The following is a 25,495-nucleotide window of genomic DNA, read 5'->3' on the forward strand; positions in this document are numbered from 1 at the left end:
GCCTTATGGTAGGGTTAAAACAGTTTTAAACAGAACCAGAGTCAATGCTATACAATTATTTCCAAAAAATCTTCCCTCCATCCCCCCCTTTTCATTCTGTCCTGACCATTCTCTCATTCTGCCAAAAAAAATAAAATAACTGATGTCCTCAATCACTAAAAGAATAACCCTTTTGATTTAATAGCAACACTTTGACAAGGCCTACATCTGCTAGCTGTGATGTTTGAGTTACTACAAGCTTCACTTCTCTTCTGTTTATCTATGTTATAGCTATTATTACTGTATTGTAGGAATGTCTGTATTTGAAACTACTCTGTTGTCATCAAGAAATATCCATCCATAGACATATTATATCTTCCATCTCAGGATGAATTACTAAAACTTGCTACATCTAAAAGCAAAAAATGAAGCCCTGAATATTGATGGCGGGGCATGATAAATGGCATAGCACCCAGCTCCAAACTATTCACCAAAGTTCACCTCTGAATCATAGCAGCCTTATTTCTTGGTCACAAGATGATAGTTTCCATGCACAATTTAAATGGAAATGGAAAGTTTTTGCTAGAATAAACTTGGGTGCTTGCCAGCTAGATAAAGGCGTGTTTATTAGAAAATGTCACTGCTATTTAGAGCAGCACGAACAGGTTTATAAGTAACTCATGTATTTAAAAAGCAATAATACGTGACCTCAGACTGATTCTCAGACTGTACAATGTGCACCAACAGGCTACCTATTACTCTACCTCTGGTAAAACTTCAGGCTGTACCCTGTAGCATAGGTGCTGTGCCCACAGACCTTCTGCAGTGGAAATGGAGATCTGCCAGCTATGTAATTGCTAATGGATCCTTCCAACCAAGTGCCTTACTTTGATGGGATTAAAAAATCCAGGAATTTTGTTAATGATTCCCATCATTAGCTTAGCAATGGCTCATTGGGCAATAGCAGGAGCCAGATGTTGTCAAGGAGAACATTTCCTACAAATTATACGACGTGGTGTTTGCTTTCTTCACAGACCGATGAGCTATAAATAAGGAAACACAAATCATTTTTTTTAACTGATTCATGTTTTCCTATTTATAGGTCATCAGTTAATTTATTTTTTTTTATTAATCAAATTAGTTGCCACTGAACACTGCCTGAATAGGTGGTATGCAAATATGAGAAAATAAATAATGAGAAAATCAGACTCTTCTGTTTTTGGTTTGCCAAAAATAACGAATTTAACAGATTTAATCATGACCTATGTGTATCTCTTACAAAGACATACAGAGACATTGCAAAGAGAATACCATCTGAAACCACAAGAAGCAAGAGCTGCACCGTCAAGCCCTAATGTGACAGTACAGTACTTCATTATAACTTTATGTCATAATGCAGTGTTTCTCAACCTTGGCAACTTTAAGATATGTTGACTTCAACTCCCAGAATTCTCCACCAGTATTAGTTGGTTAGGGAATTCTGGGAAGTAAAGTTCTCTCATTTTAAAGTTGTCAAGGTTGAGAAACACTGTCATAATGTGACGGTACATCACTCTGACTTTACAGTCACTTCTCCATCGATACAATGCCAATGCTTGGCTCAGGAGACTATAGAGATGTACACATAAAGGTTTCTATAAATTACCAGAGTTATATTTAAACAGATGTCTTTGTGTACGGCTCCCCACTTTAGAAAAATGTTGTTCTCTTGAGATCAGTCTTACAGTAGCTAACATCACAGCAGAACCTTTCAGAGAAGAACAGCTGCTCACTGCTTTTTGTATGGTGAATTATGGAGCCAGTGCCAGTACTTTTTCTGTTCTATTGTGGGAAGAAAAGAAAGTATTTCTTAATACCTCTGAGACAAATGCATGTACTGTGGGTAGATGGATTATTTATTCATAACAAGTTTATATTGCTTGTCAGTTATACAATCCCAAAGCAGTTAATGATGCAATGCAAAGAAAATGGTTAATAGAACGTTTCTATAAACTCTACATTTGATGAGAATATAACTTCATTCACTAATCTGGTACCTCCCCCCCCTCCCACACACACACACCCATGGGTTAACCGTTAGACTATAAACCTCATGATGCTGAGCCTTTTCAGCTGCTAGGAAGATGAAAATTTTACTTCAGTGCATCTGAGGACGGGGGCTTAAATTCAGTACCATTTGTGTGTGGTAGCTGTGCTAAATTGTGGGATATAAATGCCTTTCTGTCACATAACTCAAGATAAGTACCTTTGTCCTCCCAGCAACAGTTTATATATTGTGTTGTGAAATGAAGGATTTTTCAAGTTCCTTCTTGCAGAGCTCCTTCTATGTAAATATAAATATGTATACTTTAGAAATAGCACAAACAGATACTTTTAATCCAGCAATACGTAACAACCTGACTTTATTTCTGCTGCATCAGGTACAACTGGCAGTGGGAAGGGAGCTCTGCTAAGTGAAACTGGTTCTTTTTATAGGCAAAACACCTTAACTCATGCTGGCTTTCCCTCTGGACTTGGCTGAAGGAATCAACGGGCTATTATGCAGGCCATTGAAATAGCCTAGCTGGTGAAGGTGGTTGGGCAGCAAGCATCTGCTATGATCTTCCTAAGTCTTTCCTGAGTTGTAGAAAAGGAATAGGTTTGGAAAGTGTTTTTTATGAAGGAGTATGTGCCTTTTATCTGTTTAGAAGGAATTAAATGTAGTGTTGAACATTCTCTTTTCACTCTGAAGCTCAAAAACTGGGCAAAGAGGATAAACTTGAAGAGAAATCAAGTCTTAATTATTATTGGACAAAAAAGAGTAATGAATGTTCTTACAGAATGCTTGATTATACTTCTAATGATTGTTTGGTCTTTTCCACTTTTTACAAACCGCCCAGAAACTTCCAACTGAAAAGTTGTCCAACCAACAATGACTCTATCTCTTTAGACCAGGGGTGTCAAACTCAAGGCTCTGGCCCACGGAGTGCTTAGATCTGGCCTGTGGTGCCACCCTGGAAACAGCAAAGAGGTGGCCTGCGGTGCCTCTGCCAGCAAAAATGGAGCTTGGGAGATCCGCACATGTTCCCCCTGGGCCCCGTTTTCAGCTGCGATGGTCTCCTGCAGCCCTCTGCCAGCGAAAATGGAGCCTGGAGAAGATAGCAAATAACGAAAAATAAGGAAAGATAGGAAGGAAGAAGAAAGGAGAATTAAGAGGGAAAGAAGAAGGAAGGAAGGAAGGAAGGAAGGAAGGAAGGAAGGAAGGAAGGAAGGAAGGAGATTATAATGAGTGTGAGAGAAGGTCTAAGGGAAGTCCTGCCTTAGCACTTGGCCACCACAGGTGGCCCTGACACAAGTGATGTCCAGCTGGCCACACCCATCCTAGCCAGGCCTCCCCCACCCTAGGTCAAACAAAACCCTGATGTGGCCCTCAATGAAATTGTATTTGACACCCCTGTTTTAGACAGACTTCTACTGTCTGCAGAAATGCCTAAGGTTGACAAATATCTTTTCCATCAAGATGGTTAATGACTTCAGTTGTTTCCCGAATTAGCTTCTGAACTGGAGAAGAGTGCTACATAATTATTGATTAGCCTAAGTTGTAGCTTAGTTTTTTGTTCCCTCTCTCCAAATGATGAACTATTGATCTTAGAAGAGGTTGATAATTTTATAGCAAGCAAGCAAGCAAGCAGATAAATAAGGCTGTATACTCTGGGAGGAGAAACCCAGAGTTCCCCAACTACAACCCACTCATATTCAGTAGAACAATTGGTAGTTGATTTTCTTGCTGGTAGATGATGCTGTGTGAAAGAAAAAAAGCCATCCCACATTAAATTGTGTAAAGGCACCAATTCTTTCTGAGCTTGTTCCTGATCTGTAGTAAACGTAGACTGTGGGAAAGCACAATTTATGCCCAGTTGCCTCAAAGTTAGGAGTAAAAAATACTAATGTGGTTGTGAGAATGTCTCAACTTCTCAAATCCTATATTTTACATGTAGTTGACAGATGCAACTGGAAATGTTAAAAGACTCAAATATTTCTCTCTTTACGTCTCTTATCTCTCATCTTCTCACTGACTGATCCTCGTGTGACTTTCTGTATCACCAGGACTTTACCATATGCTTGGCATTGAGTTTTTTTAATCATCAATACACCGTCAGGATGCCTCCTTGTAGTATTTTCCAAAAGCTACACTTTGCTTCCTGTTATAAAATCTCTGTAAGAAATCAGCCTTTGAAAATGTTTCATTTATTATTAACATTCTTCTCTACCATCTTTTGTTGTGTTTAAATGTTTCTGCTAAAATCTCATTTCGAATTGAAGGCTTAAATTCTTCACCAAATGGATATTAAACTCCCCACTCTCTTTATACTAGACAGTGACTGTAATACAGATTTGCTTTGATATTAAAGTATGAGAAATAAAAAACAGTAAAAAATGGGTTCATACTTTTTTTTTTTTTTGCAGGGAATTTATATTGCCGCCTATTCTCACAAGGCGACTCAAGGCAGCTTACAGAATACTTATAGTAACACATATCTTTTCCCTTTTCAGTATGGTCTTCATGAACCTCATACATTTTGAGTCACTTTGCACTTTCCTGCTTTCCCAAGGTAATTTTTAAATTTTACTTTTAGACAGCAGTAAATGAAATGATAGTGTATGGTATAGTATGTAACACATATCTCTTTATGACAGGATATGGAAAGAAGGACTATATTTACAGAGAATAAATCTGGATATTTAGTTCTTTGAAAATTAGCATCCAATCATGTACTATACTGTAATACAGCAAGAGAAGTGGCATCTTTGCTCTAAATAACTTGATGGTAGTTGAAAAAGTGTATCTATTACATTTGGCAAAATTCATTACAGTATTCAAAGCTTTCCGGTATGGACTAAATGTCTTGAGGTTGTTATTTCCACATTATAAAAGACTGGAAGATTCCCAAGTATTTAAACTTTAGGCTGTTTTGTTTGAGTGCCATTAATTTTCCACTTATGATTTAAACATATTGAATGTAATTCAAGTTTTTTTTAAATAAGCCATGCGCTGCGTGCTTTGTTGTATGCTTGACATATTTCATTGCTTTATATCTGATAAAGATTGTGTGAGAATTTGCATTGAAAAATCTGGCTAAAACTAATTTTTTGGGGTAAGTCTCTTGTTCGAGTCATTATTATTATTATTATTTATTGAATTTATATACTGCCCTTCTCCCCGAAGGGACTGAGGGCGGTGAACAGCTGAAAATTAAAAACATACAATATAAAAGTTAAGATGACTAAAAATAAATTAAATTAATCGGCCTCCCAAATTAAAACCCCAAGCTATACAATTAAAAAACTAACCCATAAAACCTATTCAGGCCAGGCCGGCTTGCTGAAATAAAAACGTCTTCAGGGCCTTACAGAAAGTGTGGAGATCCGGGATCAGTCATATTCCGGGAGGTAGCTCGTTCCAGAGGGCGGGTGCTCCCACAGAGAAGGCCCTCCCCCTGGGGGCCACCAGCCGACATTGCTTGACCGACGGCACCCTGAGGAGGCCCTCTCTGTGAGAGCGTATTGGCCGGTCATCCTTAACAATAGGTCATCCTTAACAATATATTTTAATATATTTTTGATATATTAAGTCATCCTTAACAATATATTTATCTCTGTAGAAAAAAGGGGAAAGCCAAGGATTTAGCCTGTTGGGTTTTTCAGCTCAATCTTTGGTCATGCTTGGTCTTGAAAAATCTTTCATAGAAGCCAAAAAATCTTTGATGTGACAAACTTAAGGCCTTGAACCAACAAGCATCCTAATTTACAGAGTCTTTTTCACTCCTAAACATTTATTTAACATTATATCTGTTTCTTGAAGGAGAGTCTTCACCCTAGTGAAGTTTGACTTGTTATCATCCGTGGTGTTAGACGGAACATATGACAATACACAGTATTTATGTCATGTTTGCCAATGGAAAAAGTTGCTTAGGGCCAGGTTATTTGAAGGACCACTTCTCTCCAGTTATATCTACCCAGCCCACCAGAGTGGGAAAGCAATGTAACTTGCATGTCCCATCTAGTATAAAGGTACATCTTGTGGGACCAAGGAAATGGGCCTTCTCTGGTAGTTTCCATTCTTTGGAATATCATTCTGCTGGAGATAAGGTTGGCCCCCATCTTGTTACTTTACTATCTTGTTACTTTCCTGTGTAAGCACTGCCCCCTGATTCACTGTGTGTGAGTTGGATGGTCATATAAATTTGTTTCATAAATAAATGTATTACTGAACTATCCTTCTTTTATAGCTGCCTGTCTCAAAAATCTTCTTACCAGGTGCCTGGTGTGGGTAGTTCATTTTTTATTAGCAGATTGGTTCACTGATTGCATCATGAAAGTAGCTAAATTTAGTTCAGTAGCAGTCCCAGTTAGGAAGCATTAATTTTGAATGAGGCTTTATGATTTTTTAATGTCTCCATTTATTTTATTGCCTGATCGCTGTATGTGATTTTCTGTCTTTCATCTGTGATTATTAATAATGCATGCATAGAGTTATGTTAGGTATGAGTCTGTTGCTTGCTAATGTTCAACCAAAACACAATATTAGGGTAGTAGACAAATACTATCCTCGGTGTAAAACCTGTGCCACCAACTGTACATGTTCACAATCTTATAGATCTAGGTTGATTTTTTTTAAAATTTTCACTCAAGACAATAAAACCAGTTTTTCTACTTTCTATTTATCACAGCAGAAAGAGCAGTGATAAAAACCTAGAGAGACCAGAAACTTACTCTCAGTTCAACCAACTGATCCCTAAAGCAAGCACCATTAAACAAGCATGCAAGCATTCTGTTAATTCTAAAGTGTAGGACATTTTTTGAAGATTGTCCAGAAATAAATCTCTTTTATTAAAGCAGCAAATTTGCATATTTTTCTTGCTCTCTTCTTATATACTCTGTCTCTCATTCAAAGACAGTTAGGTACTATGCTAATGCAAGAACATCTACTCTTGGATCTAATCATACATATTACAAACATATAATAACTTCTGGGAAATGATTGATTGTAGTTAAATAATGGTGTACTGCAGATAAATCAGATCTTTCAGTTCAATTTCTATTTTTTGTTGCTGATTAATGTACAGGCTATATAACAAGCGGCATTCTTTTTTAGCTGTGTAATCTTTTCTAGAATCAAATCGAAGTCTTTAGCTTTTCTGGAATTTGGAAAATAAGTTTTTAGTGTTGTGAATAATGATGTTAATATCTTTAATGTTACAAAGAGGTTCAAACCCCAGACTGATGTCGTGATTTTTGGCAGGCATTTGAAAAGAATAGTATGACATGATTTCCTTGAAGTATGTTGGTAAGTGTTGACAGTTTCAATTGTTATTTAATGTTGCAGTATTTATATCATGGAGTATCCAAGAGCTACAAGTCAGTCAAGAAATAATTGAGAAGATTTCAGCGGCTTCCCAATGTAAGTATTTCATTTGTATACAGTAGTTATTCATACTATCCTTTCCACTAAAGATTCATACATGTTTACTTTTTTCCTATTATTCCAAATTATTCTTTCCCCTTTGCAATTGCTTCTTAAATTACTTATTTTGGGTTCCATCAATATACAGTTGATGGGCTGTATAGGCTGCGTAGTACTTTTAGCTTTGGTTCTAAGAAAATCCTGCTTCTGGGCTGCTTCTTTAAAGCAACAGGTCCAGGAAAGAAGCAACCACTTTAAAAAGCATCAGACATATTCTGGAACACTCTAAAACCGTGATGGCGAACCTATGGCACGGCGCCGCCTGTTCCTCTTCCGGGTTTCAGCTGGCCTTTGTGCATGCGGCAATGCTGGAAACCAGAAAAGCTGGTCTTCCGTTTTCTGGCATGAGCATGCGCGCTGGCCAGCTGATCAGCACATGCACATGCATGGCAATAACCGGAAGACTTGCTGGCCAGCACGCATGCATGCGCCGGAAACCGGAACTACATTTTCTGGCTCGTGCATGCCCCCTGGGCAGCTCCTCTTCCTGGTTGCAGTTGAGACAAATGCATGTGGCCGCATAATGCAGGTGCCCCCTAAATTTATTTATTTATTTATTTATTTATTGGTTCAATTTATAAGCTGCCCTTCTCCGGAGACTCAGGGCGGCTTACAATTACAAAGCTCATACTCCCTTTTCGGCACTCAAGCTAAGGATGCTTGCCTTAGTTAGCCACTGGTTTCTATTCACTATGCAGTTTCTATTTATATATTAAAAAAAAAAATGAGAAAAAACTTTTTCAGTTTTTTTGTCTGCAATTACCAATTTCTCCAAGGCATATTTGTGCTTTGCGTGTTTTCATGGGCTCCTCCCTCCAAAAAAGACAATCTTATATTTATCTCTTTAAAAAACTTAAGATTTCTATCTTGAAGCATAAGTGTTTGGAGCAGCATGTAATTATTTTGCAAGCAAGTTTGTCCTTGTTCAGGTAAAACAAGGACATTGTTTCAGGAAAATGTTTGTATGAAGTTTGCATCAATCAAAGCTCAGATATCTGATCTGTAGATTATAAAAGGATTGTAATATAACAAGAGATCTTAATGTTCATTACTACAGATCTCTCAGACCTACAGCTAAAACAACCTGTAAACATTTTAAATTCAGAAAGAACATTTACAACAATAATTATATTTGTCTTTTAAAAAGCTGAGGGGTGAGGTGTATGGAGGAGCTCCCTTTGTGTTAAACAATAATATGACTTGATTTGGTTTTGAATAACTATACTGTATAAATCTATTCATTATGATTTGTAGCTGTAGATAATGGCTTAAAGTAATATTGAAACTCAACTGGTTGTGACTTTACTTAATAAAGCATGACTTAGTGTGATGCATGTTGTGTACATGAGGAAAAACTGGTTAAACGCCTACAGGAATACTACTACTACCTTGTGTCTAGTTAGAAACAGCTGCTGTTCTCAGAATGGTTCTATATTTCCTCCCAATAACAAACTTTTCTGGTTGAATATCTAGAAGAATAAAATGCAGTAACATTCAACCACAAAAATTTTATGTAAAATGTCCACATACTTTAGGCTAGGCTTTTCAGATGTCTAACTCTGATTCCACAACTTCCATGGGATATATTCTGGGTCAGAACTCAGAATTATCTGGAAGATACTGGGTTGCTTGTCACATTTTAGAACTCCAGGGTGAAAGTTGCAGACTGTCTAGGAGCTATTTTTAACTACACTGTTCAGTCTTCTCTTAATTGGTACCATCCAGGGATAGCTAGAGGCTGGGAGTTGAGTTGCGGGGGAGGCTGGATGATACTAGAATAAGGACATTTGTTAAACTGAAGCCCAAGCTAATGATCCCTAACATTTTCAAGATTTTTAATTGTGATGGTTAGGAGAGATGAGGGGGAAACTAGTTGGAATTTATTTATTCATTAAAGAAATGGGTGAAGCCACACAAATCATAATTAATGAATCTGGTTGGCATACATCAATAAAAACTAAAAGCAGTCAAAATTGAACAAAAGAATAATATAGATAATCAAAATAGCCAGCTACAACCATACACATACAACTGAGACTAGCTCATTCTTCCAGCAGAACAGGCTCAATTGCCATACTGGTCTAATGCATAGGATAGGATAGGATAGGATAGGATAGGATAGGATAGGATAGGATAGGATAGGATAGGATAGGATAGGATAGAATAGAATAGAATAGAATAGAATAGAATAGAATAGAATAGAATAGAATAGAATAGACCTTGGAGATCTTCTAGTCCATCTCCCTGCTCAAGCAGCAAACCCTATAGTATTTCAGTGGCTGGTCAGTCTTTTCTTAAAAATCTCCAGTGATGAAGCACCAACAACTTCTGAAGGCAAGCTGTTCCACTGGTTCATTGTTCTCACCATTAGGAAGTTTCTCCTGAATTACAGGTTACTCCTTAATTGCAGGTTGCATCTCTCCTTGATTAGTTTCCATTGTTTCTTGTCCTACTTTCTGATGCTTTGAGGGCAGGTCTAGTAAGAGTTGCTTAGGACTGCACAAACCTTGGGGCTTGGGAGAGCTTCTTCCAAAAGAGAGGGAAAGCAACAAAGAAATGACTCCTAGATCACATTAGATGATACTGTCTCAGAGAGGGAGCCTGGAACATGAAATCCTACACTATCTACTTATTACAACAGATGATGTAACAAGAGTCAAAAACACTAAAGATATGTTATATTGGCATTTAATAATGCTTAGCAAGTAATCTTATAAACCTACTTACTAGATTAACCCAACAGTTGAGAATATATAATTTAGAACCCTTATAATTATATTTTAGATAGAAAATGCAGTAATGGCTAAATTTCCTTTATAATAAAGGAAATAATAAATATATTATAATAAAATATTTATAATAAAAAAAGCTATGAATGGTAACCTTTGTTTTCAGTGTGTTCATTTCTCTTTCTCCGCCAACCCCGTTCATGACCCCAAAGAGCAAAACAGTTCAAAATGTTAAAGTTAAAGGTTATGAGAAAATGCCTCTGTCTTTTTTCAGTAATGAATTGCTCTGCTCCAGTCGATATCTTATTTCTGTTAGATGGATCCTATAGCATTGGCAAAGCAAGCTTTGAAAGGTCAAAATATCTGACAATCAAGCTTTGTGATGCATTGGACATCAGCCCAGAAAAGGTAAGTATAGTCATATATTCCACACAACACTAACAGCATTGCAATAAAATCTAACCTAGGGTTCTGTGAGTAATGAATCTGGAATTTAAAGAACAATTCTGTCTCTAAAATGTTTCATTTCTTCTGTCTCTATTGGGAGGGGGTGGTATTTTTATCCTGTTCTCCATTAAGGTAGGTGGGGCATACTTTTTTTTTAAAAATGTATTTTAAATTTTTATTGCATTTGTTAACGCCGCCCAACTACAGAAACTTCTGGATTGCAATAGCAATAATACTTAGACTTATATGCCACTTCACAGTGCTTTACAGCCCTATCTAATGTGAGGTTGTCGGTACTCTCAGAACTTGGTTGTTTTCTTGAAGACATTTCATTACCCAACTATGTAACATCATCGGTGCTAGAAGGAAATGGAGTTTCTTTCTGTTTATATACTAGTGGTTTGCCCTGTTAGTGTTGGTGGAAGTATTCTTGGTTTCTTGTTTAGACTGTAATTACTGTTTGTAGTTCCTTGATTGAAGTATTGTTTACTGCTTGTTTTTGGTCTAGTTTTATTTTAGTGTCAATCTCTGCTTATCTGAGTATTGATTGCCGGCAAATAGGTATTGTAGTCTTTTAGCTTTTAGCAGTAGCACTTAGACTTCACAGTGTTTTACAGCCCTCTCTAAGCAGTTTACAGTGTCAGCATATTGCCCCCAACAATCTGGCTCTTCATTTTACTGACATCGGAAGGATGGAAGGCTGAGCCTGATGAGATTCGAACTGCCAAATTGCAGCAGCCAACAGAAGTAGCCTGCAGTACTGCATTCAACCACTGCGCCACCTTGGCTCTTTTTACCTTTTTGCTTGCCTGTTTTGAATGGTAGCTGATTTGTATGTTGATGTTGGTAGCGGATTTGTATGAATGGCAGGCTTCCAGGAATTCTCTAGCATTTGGGGCTTTTACTTCATATAGGATGCTCATAGTTTTCCAGTTGAAACTGTGATTAAATCTCCTCATGTGTTGTATACTTAAGGAGTTTTCTTCATGCCTTCATGCACTCTGCTAGTTTTCTGCCTGTTTCTCCAATATAATGACTGTTACAGTCTATATATTGTGTGCTGTAGATAACTCCTGTTTTTCTTCTGGGTATTTTGGTTTATTTAAGGTAAAGGAGGGTTTTAGTTGGTTTATGTACTATGGTGATACTATATGGTTGTAATAGTTTATTGGTTGTTCTAAGACTTTTTAAAAAATGTATGGCAGTGTTATCCTTATTGGTTGTGCTGTAGTAGGTAGAGTAGCCAGGCCTCTTTTGATAAAGTTACATGGGTATCCATCCATTTCCATTTTATTGGAAAATGTAGAGATCTTTCCTTCTAACCAGAAGGAAAGGAAAGTATCAGAAGCAAAGGAAATTCTAAAGAGGAGAAGAAATTTAAATTGCTTATTTCTAAGTTTCCATAGTTTAGCATATTGAGACCACCCGAACTTTATCTTACCTTTTCAGGTTCGAGTTGGAGCAATACAATTCAGCAACACTCCTCGCTTGGAATTCCCATTGGATGCATATTTCACTAAGCATGAGATAAAAGATCAACTCAAGAAGATTATGTTCAAGTAAGATAGATTTCGTATTCGGACTCTTGCTCTGGATCATTGAATCATATAATTGCATTAAGTGAGCTCAAAGTTCATGTAATATCAACCAAGAATTGTAGCTGAACAGATATCCAGCCTCTGTTTAAAGAAAGTTCTTTCAAAGCAAAATGATATTCTGTTATATCATATGGAATTGTCCCTAAGTTTACTCAAACATTTAAAATTATATCAAATGATTAATAAGTCTGTAATTTCTCTTATCAACTGATATTGCCTATCTTTTAATGCTCAAAATCTTCCCATTAGTTTCTATGGCTGACACTGGCTGTCCTTAGCCCTAGTACAATACTTTCAACACAATACCACATGATCTCCGCCATGCATCCTACTTCTCATTAGCCATAAATATTTCTATTTTTCTGATGGACCTATATTAGTTACTTTCTCCAGATCACCCAATGATCTGTTCATAGGAACATCTTTTTATATGTTCCTATGATGTCTCATGGTTTGTTTTTTTACTCTGTTATATAAATTAAAAAGAGAGATTTTAATTTGTCATGTTGCCACATTTCAGGCACAGGATAAAGAACAGTAGGAATTGCATTGAAATTATATGTGTACCTACTATATTCAATTCTATCCTATTGTCTCTTTGTCTCAACCCATGTGTACTATGTGTATCAATATACATGTTGCTCCCAACAATTCAGTAAGGCAATTTTTCCAATGGCATGTTAACAACATGAGTGTGCCTATTAGCTTATGTATGCTTATATTTAACATGCAAGTATAGCAAAAATATCCTGAGAGCTTTGTAAATTTAAAATCCAAGAGTTTTCTAAATCAGAAAGCATTTTAGCTCATTGATCTATAAGCAAACCTTTACATATATTATTCTAAAATAAATGTCCCCATCTGATGAACTCGAGATATACTGGGTTGAGAACTAGAAATCTCAAACCAGCTCTTGGAGGAATAAGAATAAAAGAACTTTCCCCCATCCAAATAGATTGGGACTAAGCTTCCCAGTTTAGGAAGCTTCCATTTCTTCCCAATAAGAATTCCCAATAAGTTTAGGTTTTGGGAGATGATGGACAAAATGCAGCTGGCCAGGAAAAGCATGACTGCCACCACAACTTTGTTGATGCATTCCTGACATGGAGCTTAGAGTAAAGCAGCGGAGAGAAAGAATAAAGAAAAAGCTTTAAAAAAGAGTTCAAAGACAATTTTGGCAGGAGTTTAGAGTACTAAGAATTACAAGCTGATATAGAGAGAAATGTGTAGATTAAAGCATTAGGCACCATAAAGTCAGAGTGTGAACAAATGCTGAATACACCAAGAAATAAAAGGTGGATGGAACTAGTTTCATTTTTTCAAAATAAATAAACATTGTATAGATTCAGGGTTCATTTCTGAGCTATGAGGAAGAACGTTTTGTTATAAAAGTGATTTATTTATTTTTCCATAGACTCAAATCGAGGCCAAAGTGCTAGAATGTTATTCTAATTTTAATTGCAAACTGCATACTATGATCATAGCCTTATAAGTAATATCGTGAGCTCTCTTGTTCCTTTATTGATAATCTCATACAATATATGTATGAGAAAGGATGCATAGTAACTAACTAACTAACCTAGCTAATGCCAGGAGGAGCAAAAGAAGGTTGATTAGACTATCGAAATTCATGACTAGTCCATCATATGCTATTGCGGAATTAATAACCCATTTGGGCTTACTAATAAAAGAATAATAAAATAATCCCCTTTGGAATTAGCAAATAGTAGGAACCTGAGATGCTTTCTGACTTTCAGATCAGCATCACCATCAAACAACTCACTAGGAAAACTTAAACTTGCCTTTCAAAAGACATAAGAGAAGTTTGATCTTTTTTTCTGATATTTGTAAATTAATTTTGTCGCTATGATCTAGCACCAGATACAATTTGCTGTGGATATATAGTACTTGCAAAAGATCCAAGTATTTTGTATTATTCATATCCATTTGTGTAAAAATGGATCTGCATGATGGAAATGTGGTCCCACAAGCACTGAATTGTTTTGTATTTTGGTTCCTCAGGAATCTAGCATTTCCACTCATCCCTCCTATTCTTGCCAGTCTAGATCCCTTTTTGTTAAGTAGAATAATACAAAGCTTTGTGGCTGCCAAAATCTTCTAATCAGCTGGTACAATCCAAATGGGTTTCTGAGAGCTGCACTTAATTTCTGGGACTCCTAGAACTGACTTTCATTCCCTGTTGAAAAGGAAGACTGGGGATGGTTATGAAATCACTCGTGCCAGATAGGCATTGGATCTTTAACAATTGCTGGAAAACAGCCACTCCTTCAAGGCGAGAACAGCACAATTCATAAAGTTTGCATAATTCTGGTACCCTATGCTTTTTAGTTAAATATATAAATATATCATATTTAAAGGAACAGGGAAAAATTTTCACCCACAAATCACCGTCTGGGTTTTTATTCACCGGGAGTGAACTATCTCCTGTACAGCTTCATTTTTCTCTCCAGAAAGTAGCTTTGTATGATTGTAAAGTAGGTGTTTTCCCTTTCAGATTAGTCATTGTTTTGGAAATCAAGGCAGCTGTAATTCCTCCTGCATGTCTCTCCTTGATTCTCATTCTTATTCACTCTACTTTCTCCATTATGTCTTGAAAAGTCATTAAAGCTTAACGTTTATTGCAATAAAAAAGAAGAGCAGGATAAATGGCTATAAGAGACTGGAAGAAATTATTGTTTTCTCCTGGATGGAGGCAAGAGAGCATGCCATGATACTGTTGGACTTGGAAATAGTTATTGGTGTGGACTAAAGCAATGACTCATTGCAACTCAATGACTCACTGCCACTCTAGTTTCCCCCCTCCCCCATGCTCAAACAGTCATTCCCATTTGGAGGAAACCAGAGGGAGAAGATTGTCCAGTTGTCTTAACTGTCTCCCCTACATTCATATGATTACATAGTTATTTTTCGCAAGATGTATAATATATATTTTTTCTGCATGATGGAAAAAAGGGAATAAATAACATCATACAACAAATGAAGGAATTACATAATTTGTTTCTACTGTTATTTGATAGAAGGGAAAGGATGTGAAGGAATAAATATAAACAACTTGAAATCATAGCTTATGAAACATAATAATTATAATTATACCATGTTTCCCCGAAAATAAGACCCTGTCTTATATTTTTTTGAACCCTGAAATAAGTGCTTGGCCTTATTGCCATGCGCTCAAAAGCCCAATTGGGCTTATTATCAGGGGATGTTTTATTTTGGGGGAAACAGGGTATTATAGTTTCTGGTAACCAAGGTTCTCAGGGCAGATAATGTCATTTAAAATCTTAAAATGACAGAAAGAATAAAAAGTGTAAATAACACATAGAGGCGTATGTGTTATTTATTCTATAAATATATTGAAAAAAAAGGACAAAAGTTGACCACAGATATTTCAGATTTAAAGTAAATTTACTTTAATTGGCAGTTTAAATCTTATTTGAAAAGGAATGTGTAAAAAAAATCACCAAAGGCCAAAAACAGTTACCAAAGTTTATGGGTTGCCAATTTATAATGAATGTGGAGGTTGTATTTTCTTTTTTAAATAAAGCGAAACAAAACTATGAATTATGAGAAATACAGATATCAATTCTATAAACAAAATGGATTTTTGTTTTTAGAAATAAATTTAAAATGGTCAAAAATAATAAAAGAATCCTATCTGAAATTTATTTACAAATGACATCATCTGACAACTGTTAAAATCTACCATATCAACAAAAGTCCTTTCATCTCTGTTACAGAATTTACATCTATGTTTATGTAGATTCTGATTATTAATTATCATATTGAATTAAGTAATAATTTATATAGATATCTCTCTTTCTCTCTCTCTCTCTCTCTCTCCGCATTGTGTTCAAGCTTTTTCAGATTTTAAATAGAACTGCAAGACTGGAGATTAAAAATTGAAAAAAGATGTTGCAGATTGTACAATCATATTTTATTCTTCAAAATAATACAAGTGAACTTGACTGCTGTGAAGACAATTACAATAAGATTTATTTGCTTTATTTATTTGCTAACATATGGCTTTATTTTCTTAATAAAAATTCCCTTAGTTACATATATCAAAGCAGCTTCCCAGTATTATCTGAACCTGGAAATCCAAAATAATGTATGAGGATGTGATTGTAATAAATTCCTACATTCATTTTGACATATTATCCAATTAAGTGCATTCAATTTATTGATGCACTTTGATTAATATATATTACTAGACTAATTTTTCATCCCTTTATCTTACTTGATGGTAATGTATTTTGACTAAAGTAATAAAATATCTTTAAATGAGAGGCATCTACCATCTCTTGTGCAATAAGCTACCATCCATTTTTAATAGTTTTTCCAAAATACAATATTTCTTGAAAATGAACATCCAACTTTATTTTTTTGTTTACTAAGCCACAATATGTCTGATCACCTTCAATTTAGGAAAAACAATCAAATTCTCACAATGATTAGAACCAAGAACCTGCCAGGAATACACCGTCCTTAGTAGTAACTCTCAGGTTGAACTCCCAATGTAGTAGCATTTTTAATCTAATGAAGTTTAACAAATAAGCCAAATGATATTGTTTAATATCAGGGAACATAAAGTACCATCTTCATAAGAAAGTTATATTTTTAATAAAGAAATCCTGAGTAGTTGTTTCTTCCATAAAAAATGAACTATTAGCTTTGCCAAGCTGATTAAAATAATTGAATGTGCATATGTGTATGCCCTAGTTATAAAACATTTCATTTCCTCTTTACTTTTGAAAAAAAATATATTCTATCATACATATAGATATTAATAAGGATTTATCAGAAATTAAGAAGACAAAACTGGGTGCCTGAAACTTTCCTAATGCTCGCTTTTCTTGATTTTAGAGGTGGGCGAACAGAAACAGGTCTTGCTCTGGATCACATTCTTCAACAAGGATTCCGTGGAGGCAGGAACTCATCAGTTTCCCAAATCCTTATAATTTTAACTGATGGGAGATCTCAGTACAATGTGTCAACCTTAGCCCAGCAGATAAAAGAAAAGGGGATTGCAGTGTTTGCAATTGGAGTCAACTACCCAAGGTGAGTTGACATGGGATGTTCACTGCTGTTACCACTTAATAGTTAAAGATTAAAGGAAAGTCCTACAGTGGATAGAAGATTTGTCATGCACGTCCTTCAAGAACAGAAAGAGGATCCACTGTGTAGGAGCTTATTGCAGTTGAGAGTTTGGAAGACCAACAGTTGTTTTCTAGAACTCAGTCATTAATTACTTCTTTAGCATACCAAAGATTCCTGTGCATTTCTTGGCATCTCCAGATAAATCTTGACGAATTTTAATCTGAAGTGTTGGGAAACTGGCAAAATTCATTCTAAATTTTAGAAGCAATTCTAGAGGAAGTTCTTGACTTTAGGACCATTTGATTAGCGACCGTTTGCAATTACGAGGATACTGAAAAAAGTTACTTGTGATTGGTCCTCACCTTACAACCATTGCAGCATCCCCACAGTCATATGATCCCAATACAGGAACTTAGCAATTGCCACGTATTTACAAGAATTGCAGTGTCCTGGAATCATGTGATTGCCATTTGCCACTTTGCAGGCCATCACAAGCAAAGCCAAAGGGGGAAGCCAAATCACCAGGTGATACACTTAATGGTCTTGGCAAAACAAGGCATCAAATCAAGTGCAAGTCACTTAATGACTACATTGCTTAGTGATGGAAATTCCAATGGTGGTTGTAAATTGAGGATTACATATAAATTGAATAGCATGGTAAAAAATGTTTCTGAGACCAAGCAAATCAGGGATGAAATGCTCCTGGTTTGGACCAGATCACCTGATCTGGTAGCGATGGCGGCGGGTGGTTCAGAAAACCGGTAGCAAAAATTCCTGCCCCCCCCCATGCCCAGCTGAGCTGCAGGATCATCAGAGAGGTTTTTTTTTTTTTACTTTTAAAAGCATTTTTTCTACAACCTTTTTGGCCGAAAAAATGCTTTTAAAAGTAAAAAAAAAAAGTCTCTGATGATCCCGCGGCTCAGCTGGGATCGTCAGAGGCTTTTAAAAGCATTTTTTTTTCTACAACCTCTTTGGCTGAAAGAGGTTGTAGAAAAAAAAAATGCCTTAAAAAGCCTCTGACGATCCCAGCTGAGTTGCCTGATCGTCAGAGGCTTTTAAAAGCATTTTTTCCTGCAACCTCTTAAGGTTGTAGAAAAAATGCTTTTAAAAGTAAAAAAAAAATAAAAAAATTGGCCACACCCACCCAGTCACATTATCCCCCCCCCCCATCAAGCCATGCCCACAGAACCGGTAGTAACAAATTTTACATTTCACCACTGAAGCAAATAATGCCCTACATCAAGAGAAAAGCCAAGAAGGTGTTAGGTATGAAATGAAGCTTCCCACTGGAAAAAAAGGTAGCCTAAGGGTTGTAATCAGTTTATATATTTCTCTATTGTAAATAACAAAAATAATGTTTAATGAAGAGTCGTAGGCCATTCATAAAAATAATTAAGCAGGACTAATGATTCAGTTCTGTACAACGAAGCTTTGTATGTGTAAGGATGTACGATGTATTTTTTTAAAAAGTTTTTGCTTTTGTGCAGGTGGGAAGAACTGTATGCACTAGCAAGTGAGCCAGTGGAACACTATACACTGTTTGCAGAGGACACTGATGATGCCTTCAATGGGCTCTATACCAGGCTTACACTGTCTGATATCTGCAATGCTGCATTTCCCGGTATTTTAAGTTTAATTTAATCAATAAAGGACAATATTTGTAGCTCAGGGTTGAAAGGACAGTTCCTTGGTGCTCTCTGAGCGTGGTTATTTTCTTGCAGATGTTTCACTACCCAAACTATGGAACACAGTCAGTGATAGCTACTAGCACTGATAATGTTACCTAGTTTGGGTAATGAAATGTCTGCAAGAAAACAAGAGAGCACCGAGAATTGGATCCTCAGTTTAGTTTAAGCACTCAGATTAAGTGTTATTATTTATTTACCTTCTGTTTTTATTGTGCCTTGTTTTTCATTTCTCCATTAAGAGCAGGGGTGAAATCCAGCAGGTTCTGACAGGTTCTGGAGAACCGGTAGCGGAAATTTTGAGTAGTTCGGAGAACCGGCAAATACCACGTCTGGCTGGCCCCAGATTGGGGTGGCAATGGAGATTTTGCAATATTCTTCCCCCAGGAGTGGGAAGGAATGGGGATTTTGCAGTATCCTTCCCCTGGAGTGGGGTGGGAATGGAAATTTTGCAGTATCCTCCCCTGTCACGCCCACCAAGCCACGTCCACAGAACTGGTAGTAAAAAAAAATTGGATTTCACCACTGATTAAGAGCTATGTTTTCACTGTACCATTTTTTTCATAAAGCTGTTGTTTCTGTATAAATTGATTTAATTTAGTCAATTTAGTATAGCCAGAATCCAGAAGACTCTAGATGGCTATAAAAGTAATTTTATAACTCTTTGGTAGATAGGGGATAAGGGAGCTTTTTATTGTTTTCTATTGCCTCATTACCTGGTGTCATTCGAAGAATGTTAAGAATGTTAAGAGTAGATTCCATATGATGTTGTTATGTATTTTGCAAACTTCCCACAGTTTTTTGTTTGATGGAGAAAAATGTTGTGCAGCTTTTCTAGCATCTAAGAAAGATTCAAACAGCAACATAGCATAATAAAGGAGTACTCTGAGTTAAAATTATATTCTGGAGTGCAGGACATGGAATATTGGATCCAAGTTACAGGCAGGCAGATTCCAGTTGAATGTTACGGCGGGGGCGGGGGGGATCAACAGTAACAGTAATTCAGAATAGAATAAATTATTCAAAGTGGATTCCAATTGATTGGGTGTTTAAGTTACTGGGTAAATTAAAATAAAACCAAGGCCAATTCTTTAATTTGGATTCCTCTATTAAACAGAAGATTGAGCTCAGAAGCTTAAATGACTCTTTCCATCTCTAAGATTCAGGTATTAAAAATAATTACAAATATTTTAGAAAGTTAATTTTTAAAGGGTATACATTGCTATACCATAAATAGCAACATGGATAGATACCAGTTGCAGTTTCTTCCTGTGTAGCCAACAGGTGGGTCTCTGCAAATAGAAATATTTTCAGAATGATTTTTCCTGCACATCTAAATAAGTATGCTGGAGATAATGAGAGAAAGAGAGAGAGAGTAAGCTATCCTTTTCTTTTCCTTTACTTAAACTTGTATTAATATTTAATCAAAATGTTATTTTATCAGAGAAATAATGTGTTCAATCATCAAACACTAAAAATTGCTTTAGATCAGCCCAGCCTACCTGACATCTAATCCAATCTTACCTGTTTTGACTGGCAGTTGCCCCCCAGAAATTCAGGCAACCATGTTTCCCAAGATGTTACCTGATGTTCTTCATTACAGAAGAAAGCTATTAAACCTGATTTATCCATGCAAGGTCAAAGTGCTACAGTTTTGTTACATCATCATTTTGGTATACTTAAGTTTCTTGTAACTTAAGAGAAGTTTGGTATACTTCTCTTAAGTTTCTTGTCGCACACAATTAATACTGATTCTGAATTCTTGTCTCTTGCATAAGGTTGCAGGGCTGAATCTCATCCCTGTGAACGCAAAACACTTGAGCGAGTAAAAGAACTGGTTGGAAACTATTTCTGTTGGAAAGGCTCCCAAAGCAGTAATATTGTTCGTACGTCACTCTGTCCTTTCTACAAGTAAGTCACCTTAATCTTCCTTCTCTTCCCCTTCCCCCTCCTCTCCCCTCCTTTTCCCCCTTCTCTGACCTGAGGCCTTTCACAAGGCTTTGAAGAAAGAAAGCTGGCAAGTACAATGTGTATGTGTATGTGTGTAAGTGTGTGGTGGACATAAACTGCAGATTAAAATGAGTTTAGAAGGTTGAAGATTTAAACTTCTGCACTTCTTAAAATGCTACTTTGTTCTACTTTTCCAATTTTTTTCCAGAAACTATACAGATGTAAAAGTTGAGTAATATTATTGTTTTAAAAAAATCTAACTGATAAGAATTATATTGTTAATAATTTAATTAATTAAATTCAATATCATTGCTTCACTATTTTCAAATATTAACTCATCGAAGTTTCATTTTCTTTAATATTGGTTTTTTTAATTAAGATGGAGAAACATTTTCATCAAATATCCATCTACGTGCTATCGAACCATATGCTCAGGTAAGGTCCAGATCGCTAAAATCTAAAATATAGGTGCTTCAAAATAAAAGTGATAAAGTGAAAAAAGTAGCATATCTATTAATAGACATTGAGTTAGGGTTAGGGTTAGGGTTAGGGTTAGGGTATTATCCAAAGTATTTTTCCATTAGCAACATTTGAATGTTTCCCTCAAAGAAGAGAGATTATTTTCACAAATTTCTTCCTCCCTCTAGTTTGGCATTGTTATAGAGCAGTGTTGAAGTTATATGAACTTCAACTCCCAGAACTCTCCCATCGGTAATGGGAATTCTGATATTGAAGTCCACAAATCTTCAAGTTGCCACAATTGAGAAACACTGTTCTAGAGAATCCCCAAACTACAAAGGCACAAGGATAACTATTCAAGGACACTAGGAAGAGCAATCATCCGTAAAAATAGACTCTTCTTCCATTCTGCCAGTGGTGTTCCTCCACTAGATTCAAAATGTCCTATGGACAGAAGGAATCGATTTATCAAGTATATTCCATATGTCCACCATGCAGACCAATTTAAATATTTATAACTTGATTTCTTCGCGTTTATTTTTCATTTTTACTTTTTTTTTAGTCAAATCCTCTGATCATAGAAAAATATCAATCAGTTTCAGTTCAATTGTGTTAGGTCCTTAATTGATCTATAAATTATGTTCTTTCAACTCAAGATTGATCATACATATTTTACTGTTATAATGGAAAGAATTACATGTTCACCTCATACAATAAAATATTAATACTGAAGACATTAATAAATTCAAAACTTTATCTTGAAAATTCATCCACCCTCAATCATTACCTTTTTATTAACCAAACTAAATTATGTTTAGAATAAAAATAATTGCATGAATCGAGACAAGTATCCATTTATCTCTTTATAATCTCTTTATAATACCTTGATTATGGGGAAACGATCACAGTGTACAAAGTTCCATAATTCTAAGAGCTTCTATTATTGATTTTTTTTTTTACTATCTTAATTATAAGAGATGCCTGGGTATACACAAAATGGGGGTGATGGAGTAATAGATTTTAATTAGATATACTATGAAATGTGTTGCTTTTTTAGAGGTCAATATCGACCTCTATTGAAAGAGAAAAAAACGTAATAAGCTTTCATTTATCTCTGTTTCCTGAATTTAGATCCTTGTGATTCCCACCCTTGCCAGAACGGAGGCACTTGCATTCAACAGGGATTAGAAGGCTACCACTGTGTCTGTCCAGTGGAATTTGGAGGAGATTCCAACTGTGGTATGTTGTTTTATTATAGGGACTGGAATCTTGTTTTTAATGTGTTGGTAACATGACCCAGTTTTCTACAAAAAGGTCTGATTATCATTATTTGTCCTTTAATAAGGAAGAGCAGAATGGGATAACAATTAGACAGTTTGATTTAAATCACCATCATCATTAAGAAGTAGCATATCCATATCTGAATGTTCCTCAAAATAAAATATCATATATTTCATATATTGTATCCTATAATTCCACCATCCTTCAGATCAGGATACCAGAATATGTTGACTTAATTTCCCACTAAACAAGCAAAAACTACTATTCCTCTTTTAATATTTATATAGGCTAGAACCATTTATCCAGATCCTCTGTAGTTAGTAAGAATTATGTTTTGTCTAGGTGACATTTTTAATTATAAAAGAGGAATTATGAGAGTGGCAATTATTAACATGAAATATCCAAATTCCATTTTTCAAATCTCTCTGGTGTAGGAAGTTTATACAGAAACTGAAGGGGTTCTTTTAGACAGTTTCTAATTATATCTCTGCTTACCTATTCTAATGCTTTTATTTATGCTGAATTTTGGAAGATGTTTCTATCATCTGTGGTTCATGACCTGGTAACTTAAACAACTGAACAAGAAATCCCATCTCTCTCATACACCCCACATCATTTATTACATTTTTCCAATGTACTAAGTCTTAGTTCATTCTAGCACCGTCTTAGGTTACATTTTATGATTAAATATTTGAATCAATCAGTAAAAATAGAACTGTAAGGGACCTTGGAGGTCTTCTGGTCCAACTCTCTGCTCAAGCAGGAGACCCCGTACCATTTCTGTAACTAAAAGATGACAGAAATCAACCTTAGCGATAGCTATATATTGTACAATATTCTATTTTAGAAGATTCTTGTTCTGCATTCTTTTTGGGTTTCTAATAGTTTTTGCTTATTTCGTTAAACAGCACCAAATATAAATCTGGAATGCAGTGTGGACCTTCTTTTTTTGGTGGATAGTTCATCTAGCACTACTCTTGAAGGCTTCTTGCATTATAAAGCTTTCTTGAAAAGGTTTTTCCATGTAATGTGGGATTCAGAAACTCTGGGAAATGTGGCCTTGGCCCATTATAGCAATGATGTCAAGATGATTGTCCAAATTGGAGATTACAGAGATATGTTCAGTCTGGTGAAGATCATTGATTCCATGGAGTTCAATGGAGGGAACACTTTGACCGGCAAAGCTTTACAATTTATTACACAACATGGCTTTAAGCGTGCACCAGTCTTTGCTGATGTTCCTGAAGATCTTCCCCATGTTGTCGTATTGCTCACAGATTCAAAAGCTGACGATTCAGTGGTAGAAGCAGCTAAGTTCAGTAGGAAACAAGGTATTTCTATCATTGCAATTGGCAGTGAATTTTTAAAAAGAGAACTGGATGAGATTACAGGGAATCCAAAGCAGACAATTATCTACTCCACCACTCAAGATCTAGTCAATAAAATTACTGAATTACAGAGAAAAATCTGCAGCATCGATAGCCAAGGTAAGAATTCAAGATAAGGTTACCATATCAGTTGTTATTTCAATATCTATTATTGGTTCAGTGTTTCCTGCTGGATGTTGTACATATTTCAGGTTATTAGAGATAATACAGGACTAAAGCTACTGCAGACAGCACATCAATGTACCTTGTACATTGTATTAATCAATAAATGAAAAAAAGGTTGCCATTTCCTAAACCATGTGAAAGCTGTATGTGGTGCTGTTGTTAATTTCAATCTCTGTTGTTAGTCAGAAGTCATACTGAGATCACCAATTTAGATTTGTCTCTCTAGTGTCTGAGGTTATTTATTAGTGATGTATTTAAATCATGTTTAACTATTTTAAAATTGAAATTTAATTAAAAGTGAAATAAAATATTAGTTATTTCTCTTTATTACTGTATATTTATCTCCCCGTTTTTCCAAAGAATTCAGAGAGATATACACTGTCTTCCTTTTCCCCTTTTATTCCAGTAGCACCCTAATATAAGCTACATATTTTGATGATAGGAGAGAGTTTTTGAATAAATATTTCACTGAGATTTCTGTCAGCGTTCCAGAAAAACCCCAACTCCAATTAAAAACTCCAAAGCAAGCATTTTCTCAAAGTTCCATTTATTAGAGTAGGTATACTGGTACATCTTGGGATAACCCGAATCTGAGAGTTCCGAGTTTTCCCTCAGTAAATCAAAAAACCCCAAACCATCCCCTCATTCATCAGTCGATCACATGCTCCAATCACCATCTGTCCCATCTTGAGACAGCACTCCAACCACTCCTTCTCCAGATGCAGGATCGTCCTGACCTTGACCGAAAGGAAGAATGCTATTTTGTCTAAATACAATCCCTCTACTAAATCCCCCCTCCTCTTTTCCCACACATGAGAAGGTGGCAGTGTGTAAGCTTCCGGCCTAATATGGGTTCCAAAGCTGACAGTTTCAGTTCTTCCTAATGTAACACTTGAGATATTACAAGATACAGATTTCATTTTATTTTATTGCCAACTCACTGCCCAGTGTTATCACTAAATCTCCAGATTTATAAATTCTAGTCCAAATTATTGATGAAATCAAAGTTTGTATGAGCAAAACCTTATTTGTATAGAAAGTCTTGTCATTTATGTGCATGTTTGCAGCTGCGGAAGGAAGTGAAATCACCTTTTCCATGGATTGCTAATGGAAACAGTCTTTTAATGAGAAACCTGTAGAAGAAGACTTGTCCTGCCAATATAACCTTACTTAAAAGTGATTCCCTTTACTG

General features: G+C 35.9%; 1 protein-coding gene across 7 annotated transcripts in view; it reads left to right on the forward strand.

Moving 5' to 3' along the window:
• VWA2 (von Willebrand factor A domain containing 2) overlaps window positions 1-25,495 on the forward strand; it is a 43,629-nt gene that overhangs the window by 10,530 nt on the left and 7,604 nt on the right. For 4 of the 7 annotated variants that reach the window (XR_015728657.1, XM_034440180.2, XM_034440179.3 and 1 more), the window contains 10 exons: window positions 4,513-4,571; window positions 7,346-7,420; window positions 10,487-10,620; window positions 12,109-12,218; window positions 17,142-17,336; window positions 18,863-18,996; window positions 20,839-20,971; window positions 21,390-21,445; window positions 22,601-22,708; window positions 23,659-24,237. Coding sequence is in view for 5 of the 7 variants with exons in the window: in XM_034440179.3 (XP_034296070.2) it covers window positions 4,513-4,571; window positions 7,346-7,420; window positions 10,487-10,620; window positions 12,109-12,218; window positions 17,142-17,336; window positions 18,863-18,996; window positions 20,839-20,971; window positions 21,390-21,445; window positions 22,601-22,708; window positions 23,659-24,237 (1,583 nt within the window). In the remaining 2 variants the exon portion in view is untranslated. The remainder of the gene's footprint in view (window positions 1-4,512; window positions 4,572-7,345; window positions 7,421-10,486; window positions 10,621-12,108; window positions 12,219-17,141; window positions 17,337-18,862; window positions 18,997-20,838; window positions 20,972-21,389; window positions 21,446-22,600; window positions 22,709-23,658; window positions 24,238-25,495) is intronic. The other 3 variants (XR_015728658.1, XM_087872913.1, XM_034440182.3) reach the window with 1 other exon arrangement.

This window comes from Pantherophis guttatus, chromosome 6 (genome assembly GCF_059756535.1).
Source record: "Pantherophis guttatus breed Tessera chromosome 6, ASM5975653v1, whole genome shotgun sequence".
Lineage (NCBI taxonomy): Eukaryota > Metazoa > Chordata > Lepidosauria > Squamata > Colubridae > Pantherophis > Pantherophis guttatus.